Source organism: Melanostigma gelatinosum (assembly GCF_949748355.1).
Source record: "Melanostigma gelatinosum genome assembly, chromosome: 18".
NCBI classification, from domain to species: domain Eukaryota; kingdom Metazoa; phylum Chordata; class Actinopteri; order Perciformes; family Zoarcidae; genus Melanostigma; species Melanostigma gelatinosum.
This window is the reverse complement of record NC_136651.1, coordinates 22,360,669-22,384,514: the sequence shown is the minus strand read 5'-3', so window position 1 is coordinate 22,384,514 and position 23,846 is coordinate 22,360,669. Positions and strand designations below refer to the sequence as shown.

At 42.6% G+C, this 23,846-nt stretch overlaps 1 protein-coding gene across 1 annotated transcript in view; it reads left to right on the top strand.

Annotated features, from left to right (window-relative positions):
• The window catches only part of LOC306792207 (stromelysin-3-like), a 72,261-nt gene that overhangs the window by 3,777 nt on the left and 44,638 nt on the right, over positions 1-23,846 (top strand). Inside the window, exon 2 of the mRNA XM_079289254.1 lies at positions 17,205-17,485. Within this exon, the coding sequence (XP_079145380.1) occupies positions 17,205-17,485 (281 nt within the window). The remainder of the gene's footprint in view (positions 1-17,204; positions 17,486-23,846) is intronic.

Genomic DNA, 23,846 nt, shown 5'->3' with positions numbered 1-23,846 from the left:
TTATTGTTGCTGCTCTGCAGGTCCCAGATTTTCAGTTCTTTCTATCGTATCATTGCCAACTGAATATTTTCAGTTTTTGGACTGTTTATCAGACGAGACGAGACATTTGAAGATGTTATTCATAATTTTTTAACAAACAACTAATCGAGCGCATCATTCACTCTGCTGAGAGGGTGATTGGCTGCAATCTGCCGTCCCTCCAGGACTTGTTCACTTCAGAACCCTGAAGCGAGCAAGAAGGATCGTAGCTGACCCCTCTCACCCTGGACATGAACTGTTTGTGCCCCTTCCATCTGGTAGGAGGCTGCAGTCCATCAGGATCAAGACCTCACACAACGTGAACAGTTTCTTCCCATCCGCAGTCGGGCTCATGAACAAAGCCCGGGTCCAATTTCCTACCGGTCACTCCCCCGCACATCCCTTCTAGGTTCTTATTTAAATACACTCTAATGTAAAGTCACAGAGCCTCTCCCAGCTGTTAGCAGACTGTTGTAAGCGAGCTTTACCCAGCATGCAGTTCGGCGGTGAAATTTTATAAATGTACAATCATTAGTGTTACAAATTGTTTGTGTCACAAACTGTTGTGTCGTGGTGTTTTACCCTGTTACAGAGCTTTAGTTGTGGGTTGTTAATTGTTATAAAGTTATAACCATGACTAGGGCTCCCTCTCAATACACTTACTGGAACTAGCTCCGACTGAAACGCTCTCAGTTGCGAACAATATATTTTGCTGCCTGTTGAAGAGCAGCAGAAGTGTTAAGAAAGCAATATTTAAGTCAAGCCTGAAAAGAATGATGCCAGTCACTTGCACATAGTGAGGCATACAGCCTATTAATTAAACAGCAGTATAAGCTCAGGTATCAGGACTGAAAAGAGGGTTAGTGAGAGATGTTTAAAGTGGAGGATCAGTCTGTCATCTCCATTAATGCTAATCCTCTTTATCCTGCAAATACTGTCTCCACTTGGCATGAAACAAAGAATGCCTGCTGATATCTATGACTTTTTGCAGTTAAATATTTACCCTGGAGACATTTCTTCCAATGTGCACATCTTTTTTTTTTTTTTTATCAGCCTGTCTGTAGAAATAGATCTTATCACATTTGTAGTGTGATGAATTAGAGCAGCGGTTCCCAAACTTTTTAGGCCGCGCACCCCATTCTACATCCCGACCGGGTTCGCGCACCCCCCCCCCCCCTTAATAATAAAAAAAAAAAAAAGCAACCGAGCCTATTTACAGCCGCATAGAAATCGGACCAATGAGAGAACAGTTTGCTCGCGCGTGGCATTTGTTTACAAGATTTAGTCCGCTGTTAAATGTTGCAGTGTGAACACAAACCGAACAAAGGAGCAACTGCAACAAAGCAAACGAACTGAAGGTGTGAAAACGCCCTGAAACACTGCAACAAAGTTTCAATAACTTTCAGTGACACAAGGCGTCACTTTTAAAGAGCAATACGGATGCGAGGACACACGCACAGGCTCAGAGGCAGATTATCACATTTAATTTACAATTAATGAGCGACTAATGAAGCCAGGATGTCTTCGGACAAAGCATCGATGCGGCGCGACACAGTGTTGTTGGACACCGGGATCATGTCCAACTTTTTTGCTTCTTTCTCCCCAATCATACATTCCACCATCTCTCTGGCAGCTGGCAAGCTCACGTCTTCGGCGATTGTGTGCGGTAGCCCCTTTCTCGCTATTCTGTACCCAGATATGAAGCCCGTAGTGCGTCGTTTCCTCTTTTTTCACCTTGACTCCGCGATGGGCCGATGTGCTCCCGATGTGTCTGTGCTATCCCTTCCTCCTTTTCGGTCTCCTCCGTCTCATCTTCCTCTGACTCTGGCTCGATTTCTTCTCCCGGTCTCTCCCCAACGCACCTCTCCGTTCCCCTCGCCTCCGATTCCTCTCTCTCTCTCTCTCTCTCTCTCTCTCTGAGTGGAAGGAGGTGTGCGGAGCTGCAGGAGCGGAGTTTTGAGAGCGATAATTAACGTGTTTTCCGACATTTTTCTTCGTTGGGTAATGTTGGGTATGATGGTGTAGTGGGGTGTCCAGGGTTCACGGGGGTTTTTTTGCGTACTTTTATCAGTTTTTTGGGTCTTTGTTTGAGCGGAGTGCAGCCGGGCAGCAGGTGCTGTCGGCGTGCTAAACGCTAGCATGCGCCTGGTGGAGCTAACCAGGGAACACGGCGTGAAGGTCCCGCCGCTGTTCGGGTGTTGGGTGGAGGAGATCAGCCTGGCAGTGGGTGAGCTTGTCGGCCACAGCCACGTGAAGTCCGCAGCACGGATGAACAGCGCTGTGGTCATCTTTTTGGACAGCATAGAACTTGCGGAAGTGGTGTTGACGAGCGGGATCTCCGTGGGTGAGCGCTTCCTGCCCACGTATGCTCTCGCCTCACCGGAGGTGAAAGTCACTGTGTCCAACGTGCCGCCATTCATAACGGGCGCTGCCATCGCCAAAGAGCTGTCCAAGCATGGGAAGGTGGTGACTCCGGTTATACGGTTGACCTCTGGATTTCAGTCTCCGCTGTTGCAGCACGTGTTGTCTCACAGGAGACATGTCTTCATGATCCCCAGCAACAGGAGCAGAGTGGTCAACCTCAGCTTCAAGATCACTGTGGACGACTTTGACTACGTCATCTTTGCAAAGACGAACGATTTTAAATGTTACAGCTGTGGGAGAGAAGGACATCTGAGCAGAGCTTGTCCTGGGGAACACGGCTCAAACAAAGACCAGAACCAGGGAGGTGCTGAGGACAGAGGGGACAAGCAGGACGGACAAGAGGGAACAAGTGGAGCACGGGTGGTGAGGGTGGAGGAGACGGGTGGGGCTCAGGAGGGGGGAGTGGAGGTGACAGGTGGGACCCAGGAGGCGAGAGTGGAGGAGGGGGGTGGGGTACAAGAGGTGAGAGCGGAGGTGACAGGTGGGGTACAAGAGGTGAGGGTGCAGGAGGCGGGTGGGGTACAGGAGGTGAGAGCGGAGGTGACGGGTGGGGTACAGGAGGTGAGAGCGGAGGTGACGGGTGGGGTACAGGAGGTGACGGGTGGGGTACAGGAGGTGAGAGCGGAGGTGACGGGTGGGGTACAGCAGGTGAGGGAGAGTACTGGAGGACAGGTGGAGGCAGGTGGGGAGGTGGCCATGGAAGCAGACGAGGAGCAGCTCAAGGCCCCTCAGCTGAAGAGGAAACAGCGAGGAGGCAGAGGAAGCTCACAGGCCAAGAAAGTGGCAACTACAGAGAGTGGAGGAGCAGCCGAGTGTGAGTCCAGGCCGGAAGAGGACTCTGAGTCCAGTCAGGAGGAGAACTCTGCTGTAAACAGTGAGCCCTCTACACACGGTGCTGGCAGCTCTCGGGGCTCTGGAGGCTACAGCGTGGAGGAGATAAAGGAGTTTCTGAGGAGGAGTAAGAACGTGAGAAAAGTCAGAGTGGAGGACTACCTCTCTGACAAGGAGCAGCTCTCCAGCTCTGCCAGGTCTCACATGAGGAGCAAGGACAGAGGAGGTCTCACGAAGCAGGAAGGATACAGACTCAAGAAAATAGTTCACAAAGTGAACAGAGAACTGGACAAAGTGGGCGCTAAGTGAGAGTCAGATCTCAGCCTGCAGACAATTAAAGACACATTTATGTTTGATGGACCGTATTTGTTGAACCGTTTTAAATGATAACGTATCGTGTTCAGGAAAAAAGTTGAACTGATTGTAAAAGTTAAAAAATGTAAATAAAGTGTTTTTGTAAAATCAAAAAAATCTCTCTCTCTCTCTCTCTCTCTCTCTCTCTCTCTCTCTGTCTGTCCCTCTCTCTGTCCCTCTCCTCTTTTACGACTGATGGCTTCAGATGTCCCACCTGACAGTTTCCCCGATTTCAGCCAGTTTAGCATATTTAAATGAATGTTGCTGAATGCATGAAGTTCGCTGTTAGCTGACCTTAGCTGCACAAGCTAGGCTCGCTAGTGTGTACGACTGGCGGCAGGCGGCAAGACTGCCGGAAGGAGCTCAAGTGCATTTATTAAATTGTACGTTTTTAATTTTAAATCTTACAAAGGGGATTTTTATAATTCATGTTTTTATTTTGTGAAAAACCCCACTTTTTAAATATTTTTTTTTTTAAATATTTAATATTATTACACCATCAGACGCCATTACACTTTTCCTCTCGCACACCCCCTAGAGGCAGCTCGCGCACCCCCAGGGGTGCGCGCACCCCACTTTGGGAATCCCTGAATTAGAGAGTCATATCAGATTATGCTCAGTTTTTTGTAATTGCAAGTTGTAAATTGAGTCATCGTAGAAATGTCAGATCAGCATCTTTGGAAACCTTTCATAACACACTCCCTGTGTAATATGGCAGACAACCTGACTGAACAGGGGATTTCCAGACATCTGCCTACTGTGTGTGATGTAGTTTTGCTGAGGTTTTCAGAATAGACTTGTGTGTCTCTGTGTGTGTTTTATGCGGTGCACATTTTTTCAGTCATGTGCGTGTTCCTACCTGCATGCACACGTTGTAACAGATGTAACCAATGGCACCTATTAGATGACACAATGCTCCTCTGTGAAGATGGGCTCACCACTTCATTTGGGTTGAAGCTTGGGCTTCTGTGGGGCGGGATGCAGCCACACAGGGTCCTGTGGTGACATGTTAGCTCCATCTCCAGGATTCCCCCAAGATACACAAAGCTTTGTTTCAATAGCATGTGAGTTTGTGTTTATACTTCATGAAAACTTGCTTCTTGGCCAGACAGCTGACATCGTTCAGTCACTCACTGAGCTGCCCGTCAGCTCAGTGAGTGACTGTGGCCTCAATCTTATGAAAGTGGTTTAAACCTCTTCATCCCTGATTCCAGTATGTCGTGCAGACGTTGTTGAAAACTTCCATGAGTTTAGTCGAGCAATCTCTTCTGTCGTCTTTCATGCAAAAATGCCCCCAAAGTGTCGTCTCATTGGGAATATTTGCTGCTTTTCTTTTTCATATCAATGGTTGAAGGTGCAAGATCAGAGATTAGGAGCATTCCGATGTCCACTCAGCGGCTCTCAACATGTTGATAGTGAGCCTAGTGGCTCGTAGCTAACAGTGCTAATAGTACTGACAGCGCTAACGGTGTTTACCTGAAGGGGGACAGGAGGGTGGGCGCTACATTTCTGTGATGACACTGTGGGCCAGATAGTTTTGGTTTTAGGTTTCAAGCCCAACAGAAATTACCCTGATTATGTCAGAGTTACAGCTTGTTCTAGAGCCACAGGAGACATTATGCAACTGTTTCCACAAGTAAAGTGAACTTTGTGTTTCAAATCAGTGAAGTGCTATTTCAACATTATATTTAACAGTTTTCAAAGCCATACAGGTGTTGGGAACGAAAATGAGCGTGTTTGGATTATCAGCATTTAAGAAAACTAAATTATTGACATCAACAGAATTATTAATGTCAATAACAATTATTAATGATTATTAATAATAACGGGGCACCACCCTGTGAACAGGGACCAATAACCAAACGATAAAACTAAGTCTCATAATTAGTGTTCACTCACAATGTCAGTAGTCTGAGTACTATTACACATTCAGAGTGAAAGTGAAGGTTTAAGTTCGAGCACAGACCACATATACAGTTATTATCACAATACATGCACAAAGTAATCACAGACGGCTGCTCTGTAAAATATAACAGAGTTTATTACGTTCTAATACTAGTGATCTCGTCAACTAATATCTAAACTAACAACAACTATACATTCATGAGCACGCTATCTAAAATCAACAGACAATTTTGTGTGTGGGGGGGGAGCGAGGGGACAGCTAAGGCGACGTATGACGTAGTCTGGAATGTGGGGACGCCTCTCGCGAGACCACCAGAGACTCTAAAATGGCGGATAGCCAAAAAGGGACCTTGTTTTCTACACGTGCCTGTAGCCGTTGAGAGCAACCTGTAGCTACATTAGCTCAAAGCTATATGTGTGTGTGTGTGGGTTGGTAAAATAGGAGGGAAAGAAGACAAAATAAAACAAATCCTCCAAAACAAAAGTTTGAGTAAGAAAGATTGCCCTCTCAGCTAAAGAAGTGCAGCCAGCGACTCTCTGATTGCACAGTCGCAGTTCTGACCTCCGCACTGACCAGAAACAACCTCCGGCTTCACGAGCGGGGAGCTTCGGTGGAACTCAGGCATGCGTGGCTTTGTGCGGCGCGATCGATTCTCTCGCTAGCAGAGAAATCTCATCGTCTGGATGAGGGAATTTTGCGTCCTTATGGCTCGAACAAGAGTGAGAAATGCGCTTCTGTCTCTCTTTGAAGAAATCTTCTTTACGTCTGCAGGAAAACTGCTTCGCATCCAGGAATGCGAACACAAAGTACAAACTGATAAACAGCTGGTATATTTGTCCCGCCAATATAAACCACAGGGGTCCTGGGGAGTCTTGGCCCTCGGCCAATTAAATTGCAGCGGTGCCTTCAGGTAACCTCAGGAAAGCATAATTTTTGGGGGCATCTGGTTGTCTTACCGGAAGTCCCGCCTTGGCATCCCTGCTCTCGTCCAATGAGAGTAGTGTTTCATTTGGGGGAGGAAGTTCACACTGTAATGTGACAGTCTTCAGGGTGGGGGATACGGTCTTTCTCTAACTCGGGAAAAGGGGAGGCCTGATTCTCTTTGTCTCACAGCACATGTCGAAGCCATATAGTCAGATTCCAACACAGGTTTGAAGCAGAGATGCATTTTGCAGTTTGAAACATCGCCAAGGTCTTTCCTGCTTTTTAAGGACTCAAGGATAATTTATTATACTAATGCAACGCAGGGGAAGCACAACGAAACGCAGCCCATTTGTCTATGTAGCAAATTGGGACTACAATCAAAATTTCGTTGTGCAACCCTGTTGTACAATGACAAATAAAAACCTTGTAACCTTGTAATTTTCAACACAAGTAAAAACATGACAAGCAACAAAAACTGGAGTACATTCCTGTCGTGTACTTTCTGAATTTGCATCATAAGGACTGTAACCAGCAGCAACAGAAACACTCCTCTGGGCAGACGACATGGCTGACATCTTCACATTACAAACTCAACATGAGGAAAACATCGTCCATGAACTGTGACTGTGTTTGAGCAGCGAGCATCGTGATGTGAACACAGAGTCCTCCTCTGCTCCACCAGAGTCCTGCTCTCTGTGCTGCTGTCTGCCCGTCAAGTGCAGCTTGATCCTGGATGAAGGATGGAGTCGGGTCTCTGTGAAGTGTTGGGGGCTCAAACTGCCCCACAGTGAGAGTAGGCCTGTACGCACGCGGTGCTGCAGTCTTTAGCAGCGCTGCTTCTTTATAAATCTACCAAAACTGGTTTACAATTAAGAGGATTTTAATCCGACTGAAGCAAATACAATTATACAGTGAAGTACACTTCTAACAAAAGAAAAACCCACGCAAAAAAACTCCCCTCTAGCTCCTCAGCGAGTAGACACGTGTGTGCCCTGGGAGCAACTGCAAAGAAGAGAAAAAAGACTTTTTGAAAACCTCCCACACACAGTTTGAAACACCTCCCCTTTTGTCTGTCTCAATTCCTATTGGCTAACTTCAACCTTCTCCTCCTCCCCGCAGGACCCTCGCACGGGTGTGATCTATAATTGCCTGTCTAGAAATCACTCTGTCCCTAAGCCTTACTCTTGATACATTCAATGACTGTCTGTTATGGCTTAACCCTTCTATGATAAACATTCTATATAAAAGATAAGAATTTGCAAATTCTACAGTGCTGTCTCAGTCCTGCTCAACAGACTGACTGAAGAAGCCTTTTGTCCCACAGGCCAGTGATCCCTAACCACCGGGCCGCGGACCGGTACCGGTCCGTAGGTCATTTGGTACCGCGCCGCACAGAAAGAATAAATATTATATTATTTCCGTTTTATTGATTATCAGAGTCTGAAAGAAGTTTTATTTTGAAAAATGCCCGGATTCTCTCCTAATTAACTCCGCCTGTGTCTCTTGACATGTCAAGACGCTTGTCTCGGTCATGTGATACGTTACCTCAAAAATTAAGCCCACAAACTAGTGAAAATGAGTAAAACACTTTTGGAGAGCTTCTTTGCAAAGAGGGAAGGCCACTAAGGAGACAGAAGAAGAGCTACAAGAAAGCTTCATCTAACAGACATCAGGAATCTGATTAAATATCAGCAGGAATTCTGTGAAAACCATCCGGTTTCAACCGTCAGACAATCGATCGGTGCTTCTCAGTGTGGAGAATTTCAGTATTAAACGCATTATAAGTACGATTAAATAACCCCCCTATTGATGAGTAGAAGTGTCACAATAATAATATGTTAGTCACAATATGTTTACAATATTCTTGCTTATAGAAGATATTATGTGTTACAGTATATTAACTAATTGAATGTATTAAATCATGAAAGTATAGTCACTAAAGGTATTAAAACACTGTAAGAATAGTTTGAGGGTCAGACAGGGAAACTGGTGGGACATGCAGCAAATGGAGGATGTGGTCAGTGGGGAGGACAAGCTGACCAGAGGCGGAGTCAAGAAATGTTTTGCGAGGAGAGAAGATGTTTCGCTAAAGGATCGATCCAGGGAGGGGACAGAATTCAAATGGAGCCAATCACTGATCAATGGAGGATCAGTCACACGTTTTATGACATATAAGAGACTGTTCTGGAGCGAATTCCTCAGACCACATCCGCTCTCGTTTTTCAGTACCTGAATTCAGACCTGTGAGTGAGATGCGTGCGTGTGGTCTCTGTTCTCGAGAACAGAGACCACGTCTGTAGCCGAGGGGGATCCAACCCTCCGAGGCGCGTGAGCGTCTTCGGGCGCCCGCGTTCAAGCCTCTAGTCTGGGCCTTTTCGGTCGGATTGCGTTGCCTCGCCTCTCAGGTTTATATGGTAGTGACGTGAGACGTCTGGTTTCTTTCACAGTGCACAATACATTCAGTGACTTTACTTTTGCTTTAAAACTTATACAAGTAAATATATTGTGACACATATAAGCAGCACTAGGAGTGCTTAACATCTAGTGTTTTAAACACACTAAACGTTAAGGGAGGTTACATTGACTTGCATTATGGTGCATTCAAGCTCTACTCAGTAAAACTGAGTGTTGGGCAAAGGTAAATTGTAATCTTGAAACTTAAATAAATCCAGTTTTTCACAACAATAAAAAATTTATATTGGAGAGGGAGTTATGACCTATTTAACTTCATAACACTAGCTCTAAGCAGCATCATTAAAACTACTGATGCCAATATTATTTTTAATCAAAGAAAGTATGTAGATGAAATTACAGTCTATAGTTTATTTCCTAATCATTTGAATTGTGTACAATTCTATCGACTATATACAAACATTTTCAATAACTCATGAGCGTTGTAAAGACCAAAAGTCAAAAACTATTAAAAATTATGGAGTTATCACAAGTGCTTATGTAACAATAGATATTTGTTGACATTAAGCCTTTGAAACACAATCGTTTCACTCCGTTAAGTTTGCGCGGCACACGCCTGCATTTATATGACCAAAATAACACAATGTATTTTCCCCATTTTCTTTTTATTGATCGTCAGAACATGACAAAAGAGCAACAACCTTTAAAAAAAAAAAAAACTCAATAGATGTAACATCCCGTTAGCTTCCTCATGTCTCTGTGTGTGTGTTCCTGTGTCTCTGGGTACTTCTCAAGTCTCTTAATTGCATCCCCGTTTCCCTCACTTGGGTCCTTTCCTTGCGTCTTAGTCCCTGCAGGGATGCATGGAGGAAACCATGCGAGGAGCGAGGAAACGATAATTAAGAGACTTGAGAAGTACCCTCTGTCTGTGTGTGTGTGCGTTTCCCCTGATTACACTCATCCCACTCACCTGCCCAGTCCACTCAGCTGCCTTCAATCTCCTCATCACCACACACATATATACTCCCCTGCTTTCCCTGCTCCGGTTGTCAGATCGTCCTTGTTCGTTCCCTGTCTGGTCCTTTATTGTGTCTCCCTCGTGTTTGCGCGATGCTCCAGAGTTTCCCTGATTTGTACCTTTGCCTTTCTTTTGTTATTTTGGATATTTTTGCCTGCTCCGTTGGAGTCGCTTTAAGTTTGTTTTTGATCTTTTTTTTTCCAGTAAAGATCCCTAAGTTTAAACTTCACATCGTCTCTTGTGTCTGTATCTGCGATTGAGTCCCGGATCTGCCCCTCGGCTTGACAATAGAAGTAAAAAAAAAGGCTTAATTATAACAAATCCAACTCTGCTCTTGTTACGCTTACGAGTTGCTACAAATACAAATTGAGCAACAAATATGTTGCAATCCAAGAACTCTCAGAAAGCGTAATCATAACATGCCACAGCGGGCCAGAATTAAAAACGCTGCCTTACCTGCTGCAACTCTGCCCAGTGCCTACACAAGAGGGAGTCGGTCAACGTGGATGATCTCAGGCGCGTCTGGATTCGGTTTGTTGCAGTCAAAAGTCTTCAACGCTACAGGATGTCAGAGGGTTACTACTACTACTGATACTAGGCTGCTACTTTTTCTAAATACTAATACTTCTACTACTAATGATACTTCTACTACTACTATTACAAATATCATTACTGCTACTACTACTACTTATTCTAATGCTACTAATACTTTGACTACTAATAATACTTCTACTTCAACTACAACTTCTACTGCTATTACTACAAATATCACTACTTCTGAAATTAGTTTAAGCTACAGAAATTGTTCAAATATCACATGTTCAGCTCTTTCAGGAGAGGGGTGCTTTGAATTTTCATATTTGTAATCTTTAAACTTTTTGAATTAAGCTTTTTGCAATTTTCTTTTGAATGGGATCTCTATGGAGAAAATCTTCAAATCCTGTTATACTTCAACTTTCAAAGCCTTCTTCTTCCTCATACTTTCAGCTACAGACACCATAGTTAGACATTTCAACGAGAAGGTTTTACATCAGTGCAGTTTAAATGCTTTCGGGCTTCAACATTTTTCAGACAGATAGTCTCCCATTTCTTAATTTTCAGCAATTTTTTCACAATTAATTTCAGCTTTCAGCATTCCAATGCATTTTCAGCAGGAAATGCATTTTCTAGTTCCTCTATTTCTTCCGTCCCCCCTGTTTTTCGTTGCAACGCTTCTTCTTCTTCTTCATTTTTTAAGCTACAGAAACCGTTCAACTATCAAAATGTTCAGCTCCTTCAGCTCATCTCTGCTATGACTTTTTCTATTTCTAACCTTTAAACTTTTTGAATTATTAAGCTTTTAGCAACTTTATTTTTGAATGGGATCTCTATGGAGAATATTTTCAAATCCTCTTAAACTTCTTCAACTTTCAAATCCTTCAACTTCCTCATACTTTCAGCTACAGACACCATTTCAACTTTCAAATGTTGAGAAAACCCTCAACTATTGCCAACATGATTCAGCTTTTTGATATCTTTTAAACTTTTTGAACTGCAGCAATTTAACTTTTATGATTTTTCAGCCCTTTTCTGACTTTATAATGGGTGTGTATTGCGCAGCTTAGAGTGTGTGATGTCACCGCTAGAGTGAAGAGCAGCTTGAGATTCTTGTGAAAAAAACATTTGTATTTTGCCACTGTGTCCACAATCTTCACTCTTCATGCATAATTTCTGGATGTAGAAGTAGCTAATATTGTCCTTGTCGTAGAAAAATTACTGTGGAATCCCACAGATTTCCACATTTAACACGGAAGCCGTTAATTGAGAGGAAAACCAACTTTCTGCTCCATAGAGACCAATGTTAAATTTTGCTTCAAAAACATCTTCCACAGAACACGGTACCCCATTTCTAGATCGCCAGTTAAGCCACATTTTTTACACTACAGACACAATTTTCTTCAACTCATTCTTCCCCTCAATTATTAATATCGGAGCAATAGGAGCTACGGTTATGGGAGTTTTGATGATTTGTTTGAGAGGTGTTTCCCTGTTTATCTCCATGAAATGGCTTCAGGCACACAGGTGTTTGTGATTGAGCCAATTAGTGATGTTGATAAACACACAGACTCACAGACACACGCGCACATACACTCCTCTCTATCTCTCTGTGTCTCTCATACAGTCATTCAGTTCTTAGGGATCTTTAGAGGTCTTTCCCCCCTCCTCCACCCCCCCCCCGCCCGACACACACACACACACACACACACACGCCATTTTAAAATAAAAGCCCCAGAGAGTGAATCCTAACTGAAATGCTTGTGATGAGCCTGTCATTTAATAACCGGTTTGTGTTTATCTAACATTATAATTCTGTCTCCTCTCCCCTTCTCCCCCACACCCCACACCCCATTTCAAAATAAAAGCCCCAGAGAGTGAATTCTAACTGAACTGCTTGTGATGAAGCCTGTCATTTAATAACCTCTGTTTATGTGTCAAACATGATGATTATGTCTCCTCTCCCCCTCCCTCCCCCACCCAGTCCCACCCTTTCAAAATAAAAGCCTCATGGATTAACTGTATTTAAACGTTTCGCTCAAAATTAAGCTTTTTTGTTGAAATAATGAATGCTCTTACTAATACTGCGACAACTACTACTACTGCTAATATTTCTAGTATTACCACTACTACAAATTTTGCTGTTGCTACTATTAATAGTACTGCTACTGCTATTACTGCTACCATAAATATTATTACTACCACTACTGCTATTACTACCACTACTATTATTACTGATACCACAACTGCTAATACTGCTATTCCTGCTACTACCAGTACTAATAACCAGTACTAATACTACTACAGCTATTAGTACGACTGCTGATACTACTACTTCTACTACTTCTTCTAATTACAAATACTTCGACGACAACTTCTACTACTACTGCTACTACAAATATCACTACTGCTACAACTAGTACTTATTCAAATGCTACTCATACTTATACTGCGTATAATACTTCTACTACTACTACAACAAATATCACTACTGCTGGAATTCTTTTAAGCTACAGAAACCGTTCGAATATCAAAATGTTCAGCTCTTTCAGGAGAGGGGTGATATAACTTCATATTTGTAATCTTTTTGGATGATTCAGCTTTTTGCAATTTTTTTTTAATTGGATATCTATTTTCAGCAATGTTTTTGAGATTCATTTCAGCTTTCAGCATTCCAACGCATTTTCAGCAGGAAATGCATTTTCTAGTTCTTTCTTCTCTCGCTCGCTCGCTCGCTCGCTCACTCACTCACTCATTCTTCTCTCTCTCACGAATTCTTTATTTTCTCTCTCTCACGAATTCTTTCTTCTCTCTCTCTCTCACGAATTCTTTCTTCTCTCTCACTCACAAATTCTTTCTTCTCTCTCTCTCTCTCTCTCTCACTAAGTCTTTCTTCTCTCTCTCTCTCTCTCACTAATTCTTTCCTCTCTCTCTCTCTCACTAATTCTTTCCCCTCTCTCTCTCTCTCTCTCTCTCTATCTCACTAATTCTTTCTTCTCTCTCTCTCTCTCTCTCTCTCTCACTAATTCTTTCCTCTCTCTCTCTCTCTCTCTCTCTCTCTCTCTCTCACTAATTCTTTCCTCTCTCTCGCTCTCTCACTAATTCTTTCCTCTCTCTCTCTCTCTCTCTCTCTCTCTCTCTCTCTTTCTCTCTCTCTCTCTCTCTCTCTCTCTCTCTCTCTCTCTCTCACTAATTCTTTCCTCTCTCTCACTAATTATTTCTTCTCTCTCTCTCTCTCTCTCTCTCTCTCTCTCTCTCTCTCTCTCTCTCATTCATTCTTTCTTCTCTCTCTCTCACAAATTCTTTCTCTCTCTCTCTCTCTCTCTCTCTCTCTCTCTCTCTCTCTCTCTCTCTCTCTCTCACTAATTATTTCTTCTCTCTCTCTCTCTCTCTCACTAATTCTTTCCTCTCTCTCTCTCTCTCACTAATTCTTTCCTCTCTCTCTCACTAATTCTTTCCTCTCTCTCTCTCTCTCTCTCTCTCTCTCTCTCTCTCTCTCTCTCACTAATTATTTCTTCTCTCTCTCTCTCTCACTAATTCTTTCTTCTCTCTCTCTCTCTCTCTCTCTCATACAGTCATTCAGGTCTCAGAGACTTTTAGAGGACCCCCCCCCCACACACACACACCCCATTTCAAAATAAAAGCCCCAGAGAGTGAATTCTAATTGAAATTCTTGTGATGAATAACCTCTGTTTATGTGTGTCAAACATTATGATTATGTCTCCTCTCCCCCCACCCAGCACCACCCTTTCAAAATAAAAGCCCCATGGATTAACTGTATTTAAACAAGCTCAAAATGAGGCTTTTTTGTTAAAAAAATGAATGCTCTTACTAATACTGCGACAACTACTACTGCTACTACAACTATTATTACTACCACTACTGCTATTACTACCACTACTACTATTACTTATACGACAACTGCTACTACTACTACTGCTATTCATGCTACTAAAAGTTGTAATACTACTACAGCTATTAGTACGACTGCTACTAGAACTACTGCTACATCTTCTACTGCCATTACTATTACTACTACTACTACCACTGTGATATTAAATACGACCAATACTACAGCTATTACTATGACTCCTAATACTACGTCTTCTACTACTTCTTCTAATTCCTAATACTTCTACTGCTAATACTACTTCTACTACAACTACAACTTCTACTACTACTACAAATATCACTACTACTAGTACTTATTCCAATGCTACCAATACTTCTACTAATAATACTTCTACTAAAACTTATACTACTACAAATATCACCACTGATGAATTTTTTTAAGCCACAGAAACTGTTCAAATATCAAAATGTTCAGCTCGTTCAGGAGAGGTGTGATATTACTTCATATTTGTAATCTTTAAACTTTTTGAATTATTAAGCTTTTTGCAATTTGTTTTTGAATTGGATATCTATTTTCAGAAATGTTTTTGCCATTAATTTCAGTTTTCAGCATTCCAATGCATTTTCAGCAGGAAATGCTTTTTCTCGTTTAGACTTTCTATCTCATCATTTTGACTTTCTATCTCATAATTTAGACTTTCTATCTCAGAATTATGACTTTCTATCATAGTTATGACTTTCTATCTCATAACTTTGACTTGCTATCTCATCATTTCGACTATGGGGATATTTTTATTATCAAGTCTAACTTAAAAAAAAAATGTATATATATATATTTTTTTGCTGGCGGATTCGTGGGCCACATAAAATGACGTGGCGGCCGGGAGTTTGAGACCCCTGCTTTCGATGGTTTTTCACGCCAAAAGTGGCAGATCCAATTTCAATTCAATTCATTTCAATTAATTTTTGTAGAGCCCAAAATCACAAATTCTCCTCAGAGGGCTTTACAATCTGTACACGTGTAACATCCTCTGTCCTGGGAGCCTCACATCGGGACAGGAAGAAAAACCCTTTAACGGGGAGAAAAGAGGGAGAAACCTGTGGGAGAGCAAAAGAGGAGGACCCCTCCCCCATGATGGACAGAAGTGTGATAGATGTCATGTGTGCAGAATGAACAGCACAACAGAATTACAACACATTCAATGCATATGACAGAACCACGGCAGGAGGCAAGACCAGGTCCAGATATAACCAGGATCCACGGAAACCTGTGAGACGACAAAGCACAGAGACTCTGGTGAAGAAGCAAAGTCAGTAATGTGCATTAATGGTATCGATAATAGGGTTAATAATGTTAATAATAAAGATAGTAGTAGGTGTCAGCAGGGCCATGGCGGGTGGAAGGACGACTGTCCAGATAAAACTACGATCTGTGGGACCTGTGAGGAGAGAAAGAACAAAGACTCTGGGGAAGAAGCAAAGCTAGGCGACTGTTTCTTAGTACATGAGCTGCAGCATTCTGAATCAGAGAGACATGTGTAATTGTGTATTCTATTGACTTTATATGGTACTGTATGAGGTATCTTATTTCATCATGTAACGTGGTAAAGTAACGGGCCACGTGGGCATATGACTGTGGCATTGTGGGTCGTTTGCTGCTGTTACGTCCCTACTGGTTTCCCTTCCGGGCACAGCAGCTGTTTTCTGCCTCTGTCGACAGATTCGTCAAACATATTGCTGGAGATCTATAAACCACATCTCATATTCATTGATACATCACAGCCACGTATGAAGAAATACATTGAAGAAAATATATTTATGGAAAGATCGCAACCACCTGGATTTGAACTTTGTCGAGCAAAATAGTAATAAATCCGAAGACGGTCGCGTTACGCGATCTGCCAATTGCGCTGAAGGATGTGTCAAACATTCAGTTATTTATGGATTCAGTCATACCTCGTCAGTGTCTACAGAACGTTTTGGTTCAGGGTGAACTGAAACAACTGTTACCTCGGGCGTATCTTCCAAAACTTCCAAACATATTTATCAACATCTGTAGTAATTGTTTTTTTGGCCTGTTTTTGCTATTTAATTACTTTTCAATCGCATTATATGATAGTATCTGTGTCTTGTATGTGTAACTACTGGATGCCTACAATTCCCAGGGGATAAATAAAGCATCCATGAATGAATGAATGAATGAATGATAGTGGTCCTAAAAAGGGGTCAGAACCACGAATTGGCCAGTTGTCCATTCGTGTTTTCCTTGAGTCTTTGCAGGCCTGTGTGAATGTCAATGTGAAGTCCCCATTGCTACATATTGTATATTTGTATCCTCCATTCCTTCTGACAAGCACTTTATTAGACCTGCTCAAACTGTTGGTGGTCTGATATCAGATGGTAACACTACAAACAGAGTGACTTGCTGTAACAATTTCCATGTTTTTTGTATTTAAATTAAAGACAATTTGCCAACAATTGGTGAATCTGATGATAGAATGTGATTGTCAAATGTTGGTCTCTTTCTTGTTGACCTTGGAAAAAAAGAAGACTAGAAATAGGAACACAAGACAAGGATGCACCATCCCCATTACAGTTCTCACCCAATCATTCCCACCATCTCCACAGTAGTGTGCACTGGTCCAGCTTGTTGTCTTTTAAAAAATGGCCGACTCAGCGACTCTGAATCTGAACTGTACCAACAATCATAGGCTAATGCGACAGCTGACCTTGTTGACTTCAATTGTCAAATCAGCAAAACACAACCAAACTGTATCAGCAAGTATAAGTGACTTCACTGCGTGAGGATGAAGGATTATGGCGCCCACCCAGCACAGCACTGTACAGTTCAAGGATATATTATTATTTATCATGGCTAACAAAGTCCCTGTTTCTGTATAATGGCCTTCATGACTGTGCTTTTGTTTGAAGGTATGGCCTCACAGCAACAGTCACGATCTGAAAAAGAGGGGGAAACACCAACAGGACGCGCGAAACAAAGAGTACCATCTAAAGTCTGTACTGGCATCCAAAAATGACACTGAGTTCTGGAAGCGTCCTCGCTGTGGAGTCCCAGACTATCCCACCTTAACGCAGGTTGGCCTGTCGTACTATCACCTGAAGGAGAAGAAGGCAGGTCTAAGTACACACCAGCGCAGGAAGCGATTTGCTCTGTTTGGAGGGCGCTGGGAGAAGACGGACCTCACTTACAAGTAAGAAACACAAACCCTCAAAGTTTAAAGTTAGCTTTAGTGTCAGTTCCACAGTATGTACCGAACATACCGAGGAGTTGAAAAAACGTTTCTCCCAGTCCCACATATAAACATATGAAGTGAATACAGTGCAAATAGATAAAAAAAACTTTTAGACAACATATAATTTAGCAGCAGTCGAGAGGAGGGAGAGAGTTCAGCTTCCTAACAGCCTGGTGGACGAAGCTGGTTGAGAGTCTGGAGGCTCCGGTATCTTCTCCCAGAGGGCAGGAGGCTGAAGAGACTGTGAGGGGTGGCTGGAGATCAAACATTCTGTTTGTAAGTGCACTGCTTTTGTCTTCTATCCTGAATGTTTTGGTGGTGGTTCTGCTGGATGTAACTCAATGAAGCAGAGGAGGTTGCAGCTCCTCTATATTTGAGAGGCAAAAGGAAGAGAAGAAAATAAAAAAGAGTAATTTGTTGAAATAAATCATTAACTTATCTTAGCATCTCTTCTCTTCTGTTACTTTAATGTAATCCATTTGATTTTGTTCATGTTAATTTGTGATTGGCCAAAACATATACCATGATGCGCCAAGGGAGGACGTCCTCCCCATCAACAGCCAGAATACAATACTGACATCACATCGCATTGGTTAAACACTGTATGGACTTGAGTGTGATGAGCTGACAGTAAAGCAATATTAGTATTTTAGAAAATAAATAATAACATGCAAAATGTGAACACATAACAAAAAAAAAGTCCAATTTCCCTTTTTTCAGATTTACGTAGCTACTTGCATGACAATGTAACAGTTATAGCAGCCCAGAAGAACCTGCACAGTAGTCACCCGGTCTGGATCCCTGACTGGATCCCTGACTGGATCCCTGACTGGATCCCTGACTGGATCCCTGACTGGATCCCTGACTGGATCCCTGACTGGGCGACGGGCTTACTGACAGGCTTCTAGTGACACGCAATGTTCCCAGCCTGCTGTGATTGTTTTTAAGAAATCTTGTACAGGCCATTGTTTTACTGCTTATTCCTTTGTTACATAAAGTAGAGATAAGTAGCCAACTAGTGTAGTAATAATGATAATTGTGTATACATATTATTGCATATTGTATATATGGCACTTTTCAAGCCAGTGTGGGGGTTTAAAAACCAAGGATGAGAGCCTGCAGGCCGCAGGTAGATTTCTGCTGCGAGCTTCTTACTGCGCACGCGCATCAGAAAAACGGACTGGATCCGGTTCAAAATCATAAACAATATTTAATGTACTACACAAAGTTCACTTACAAACTGAATTAACTATCAATAGTAATGTTCTGGAGAACAGAGACCACATGCACTCGTCCTCCTCACAGGTCTGAATTCAGGTGCTGAAGAAGAGGGGCGGAGGTGGTCTGAGGAATGCTCTCTAGAACGGTCTTTTATCGGAAAGTGTCCGAACTGTCCTGAAACGTGTGACTGATCCTCAGTTGATCAGTGATTGGCTCCATTTGAATTGTGTCTGCTCCCTCTATCGATCCTTTGTGGCAAACATCTTGGCTCCACCTCTCCGTCGTGGTCAGCTTTGCATTTGACCGTCCCACTGGCCCCATCCTCCATCTGCTGCTGCATGTCTCACTCAGAATCCCTATCTGACCCTCAAGATTTATTCTTAGTGTTTTAATACCTACAGTGAATATACTTCTATGATTTAATACATTCAATGAGTTAATATACTGTAACATATAATATCCTCTATAAGTAAGAATATTGTAAACATATTGTGACTTTTTATTATTGTGACACTTCTACTCACCACTAGGGGTGTTATTTAATCCTACTTATAATGTGTTTAATACTGAAATTCTCCACACCAGTACAAAGTGCTTCCACATTAAAAGATTTACAAAATCAAATTCAGAAACCCATGTAAGCCCCTCTCCTCCCTACATGACCAACACACATGAGGAACATAAGAGCACATATATCAGGTAGCACTGAGCTCATATATAACATGACGCTGTGGGTTGGCTGATATATCAGCTTCTATGAGCTTATTGCTGACATAGGTAACAAAGAACTGCAGTACAGACGTTTAAAAACAGTGTCACCGTTACGTAGTGTGTCCATCAGAGAGCACTGAAAAGTAGATTTTTACCCTGTAAAATCAGCTCAGTATGTATTTTGGTCACAATAAAAACATTGTATTGGCCGACATATAGTTTTGAACTCCCCAATAACAATATTGGTATCGGCCACCAAACTGCAGTATTGGATGGGCAACAGTCTGCTGAGGGATGTTCGTTTCTTTATCTTTCTAGTGGGATTTAAAATGTATTTTTGCAGTGGAACTGTTGTAATACAAATGCTACATTTAAATTAGGTTTATTTTAGACTACAAGAGAAACAACAGCTCTGTCCAGCTCAGCCTTTATATCTCTGATTGTAATCACCTCCAGAAAGACAAATTCATCCTATCAGAGAGCATTCGATGGAACAAAACAAAGCTGATGGCGGTTTGTTGGGAACCTCACATGTGAAACTCGGATGAGAGGAGGTGGAGATGGTTATACACAGGAACATGTGTTCATGTTATAGCTTCACACTAATGATTGTGGTGTAAATTGTTTGTAGATTAAATTTGTCACAGCAGCAAAATAGGCAGAGTTGCCAGCCACCTCATACATTTAGGAATCATCCTGTAACACTAATGCATTCATAATAATTATTGTGGAAAAATTGATATCAATATGTTTTCCAGGGTGGTACATTACAGAGACTCGTGCTGTTTGTAAAAACATTGGGACAGGGTGAGCATCAGATGTTGCTTTGTCGGCTTTACCAGTGTAACTAAACATGAACAGTGTATGTTGAACAATACCAGTGACAAGACAAGAAGCACTGGCGTGAAGATAAACTCTGTGAAACTGCTATTTAACTCAAAGCACAACAAGCAAGCTAGAATGAACTTAGACACGACCACTCACTCTGACTCCTTTAGAAAGGATGACTTCCATTTTCCACAAAAAATGGCTCCAATCAGTATGTTACGCAAACAATGATTGAAATGACGATATGTAATGGGAAAGGGGTCGTTGGTAGTCACTCGAACCTGCGGTTCAGCTCAGCTCTTTGGCGCATTTAGCGTCTTTTAACTCATTGTTTTGGTTTTACATCCCAAAACTTGAATGATTTAAGTCAGTCACAGTGTTCTCATCAACTCTTTCCAGCAACAGCAGGCAGCTGTTTCCAGTTTAAATGTTCTGATGACACCACTGTACACTACCCGCTCAGCTCCAAACAGCAGATAGTCTTATTTGCCAACTATCTGATGAACATACAAAGTTTTATAAACTTAGTTCGGGAACAAGGACCCAAACATATCTCATTTTCTCCGCACAAAGTATTTAAGCACATGTGACCCAATGACTTCCTCTTGACTCAGCTTCAACACGACATGTGACAGACGAGCAAAACCTTATTGTGCTCTGCACTTAAACAGCGTCTCCCCACCTGCCCCAAGAATCTCACGACAGATTTGCCTTCTCTTCCTCCCCGTACTGTGACATCATCCTCTGTGCCTTTCCAGTCTGCAGGCCCGAGTTAGTTGACTACTCGTTGCTGATCATCGACCTGGCCTTGCGGTTCGCATCTGAAGCTGCTGGTCGCTTGCGGCAGTTGAATCAGGGAACATATTGGGGAACCCTAGACCCCAAGTTACATCGTCAGGTTTTCACAGCTTGCTCTTCCCCGAATTGCAAGCTTTGTGGTGTACCATCCCATCCAGCCATCATACGCAACCTCACAGCCTCCCTTACCTCAGCTCCTAGTAAACAAAGCCCCACCGTTTACCGCAGCCTGCCTCTAGTCCCCCCACCATCCAACCCCCTAAACTAGCCACCACCCAGCCAACCACCTCCGGCCCTCTCCCCAAACGCATAGATAGGAGAGATAGACTGGTCCTCTACCAGGGTGGTAGGATGGTTTGCAACTCAGACGACCTAGGATGCACCACCTTTAGCGGCTGATTCCTCCATACCTGCTTCTTCTGTGTACGGCAGACAAACCTGTTTAGCAGCTAAAGACCCAGATATCTTTCTCAGAAGTGAGTATTGGCCTCGTCTCCAAATGAATGCTCCATGTTTGACGTGTAAATAGGTAACTGTTGCTAACACGTTTGGCAGGGGAAAATATGGCAGTGTTGTGTTTACAGCTTGTTGCATTGCCCCCAAGTGGCTAGGGGGGGGCAACGGATCACAAAGTCACGGTTCGGATCGTATTGTGGATTTGAGACATGGATTGAATCAGCACAAAAGACAAAAGGGAGAAAATATTACTTTTATAGATCGCTGATCTCGCTTATTTGCCGCCGATACCAATTGCTGAACATAGTTGATCCATATTGGCAAAAATTTGTTTTGTTGGAGCAGCTGGTCTACAAGGCTCTAGATTCCAAAAATCATTTTAACACTCAATAGTTTTTTTTTCTTCATAAAAAACTATTCAAAAAGATTAGGAAATTAAATTTTTTTTTTTTTATTGATAGAAACAAATCTTGTCATTAGTAGTTTTAATGATGTCTGCATATAGCTAGTGTGAGGAAGATAAAGAGCACATAATTCATCTCTAGTGTCTATTTATGTTGCTGTGAAAAGATATCCTTCAAACAACTGGATTCTTTCAAGTTTCTCACCAAAACATTTTCCAAGATAACATGTGATCATCATGATAACGTCATAATTTACCTTCGCCCAATACTCATTTTCACTGAACAGAGCCTGAACGCATCATAATGTAAATCTATGGAACCTCCTTCGGTTAGACATTCAGTGAACAGAAAGCATGAAGGCTGATGTCCTGATCTCATCTTTTTACTGAATATCGGCCGTTAACGTCAGTAAAACTTTATTTCACACTATGATGGTTAAACTGTAATTAATCCGTCATTCACATGCGTCCTGAACCGGGGGGAGATTCGTACGGATCCTTGAAAAGTGCAAGTTTACATACTTTTTACCATGAATAAGTGACAAAAAAACAAGCACAAAATGTCACTAAAGGTATTTTCAATGAAACTTTTGATACCAAATACGCAGCTCTGTGAGGCTGTATTTGGGCACAGCGGTGCCTTGAGCAATGACAATGCTAACATAATGTTAACAATATTAAAAGCCATGAAAAGGTGCAATTTGCATGATATGTGACCTTTGTTAGATCCTGGGGTACTTCTGGCCCGATACGGGGCTACTTACTGACTCAGCTCTCTATTAAAAGATTGTCGAGCTGGTGTTCTTGCGAGGGAACTCGCCTGACTCTTCTAACTGCCGTTACTCCCGACGTCTACCCTGCTTCCTCCGGTCTGAGTGCACTCGGTCGAGGGGCCACCCTGACCCCGGGCGCTCCCACCAGTCGCGTCGGTTATGGCAGCTTCCCTCTTCTGGATCCGTGCTCTTGGTAAATGCCAGGTTAGGTTTTAACGGCTAGGATTACTTCTAAAACCGTAAGGGATTGTTAAGTGGATTCGGTCTCTAGGATAACCTTACAGAACTCAGTTGTTAGACATACAATGGCTTTAACTTTTTACTGCCACGAGGAACTTTTTACTACTTGAGCGAATTAATGCACTTGAGAAATTTACTTTAAATGCAGATTAGATATTTATTGCAGGTTATATTTAGTTAGTTTGCAAGGGTTAAGCTACAGCTCACATAAAATGTTACTATACTTGATTCGTTACTTTAATTTTCTTCTTCGATTATACTCATTAGTTTTAGATGCCGAGACGGCTCGGTTGGAGCTGGATGTCCAATGGTGCGATGAAAAGGTTCTTTTGGAGTTGTTAGGAGCGAAGGTCTGGCCAGACCCTCGGTCCTCCTGCTCTGCAGCAGAGTCCGTTCAACAGTCCTCAAAACTCAGTACAAAGTCTTTCTCGGGCTGCTGCGTCTTCTCCGTTGTCCAGTTGGTAAAGGCGAGCAGGGGGGAGAGGTGATTCTCCGTCTTTCAATTTTTGTCCACGAACGGCGGTCTTCTTTCCGTGAACAGAGACGAAGTCCTCGGACGCGGCTGTCGAACGAGGTCCAGTGTTTCTCCATGGATGGCTCGGTCGGTGTCCCATCGTGAATTCCCGTCTTGCTGTTTGCAAGTTACTTCTTTTATCACACTTTTGGGCTGGTGTTCTGCCCCCTCCTGTCCAACACATGATCTCATCTCCCCACCCACTTGAGTGGGCGTTTGGTCCTGGACATGTCCAGACAAGTCCAGGCAAGTCCAGGCTTATCCTATATTATGCCTCTATGACTCATCTCTTGCAACAGTCTTTTCCTAACCACACCCATTAACATCTGTTCCTAACTTCACTCTTTTTGCTAACTCATCCTGACAAAACACTTT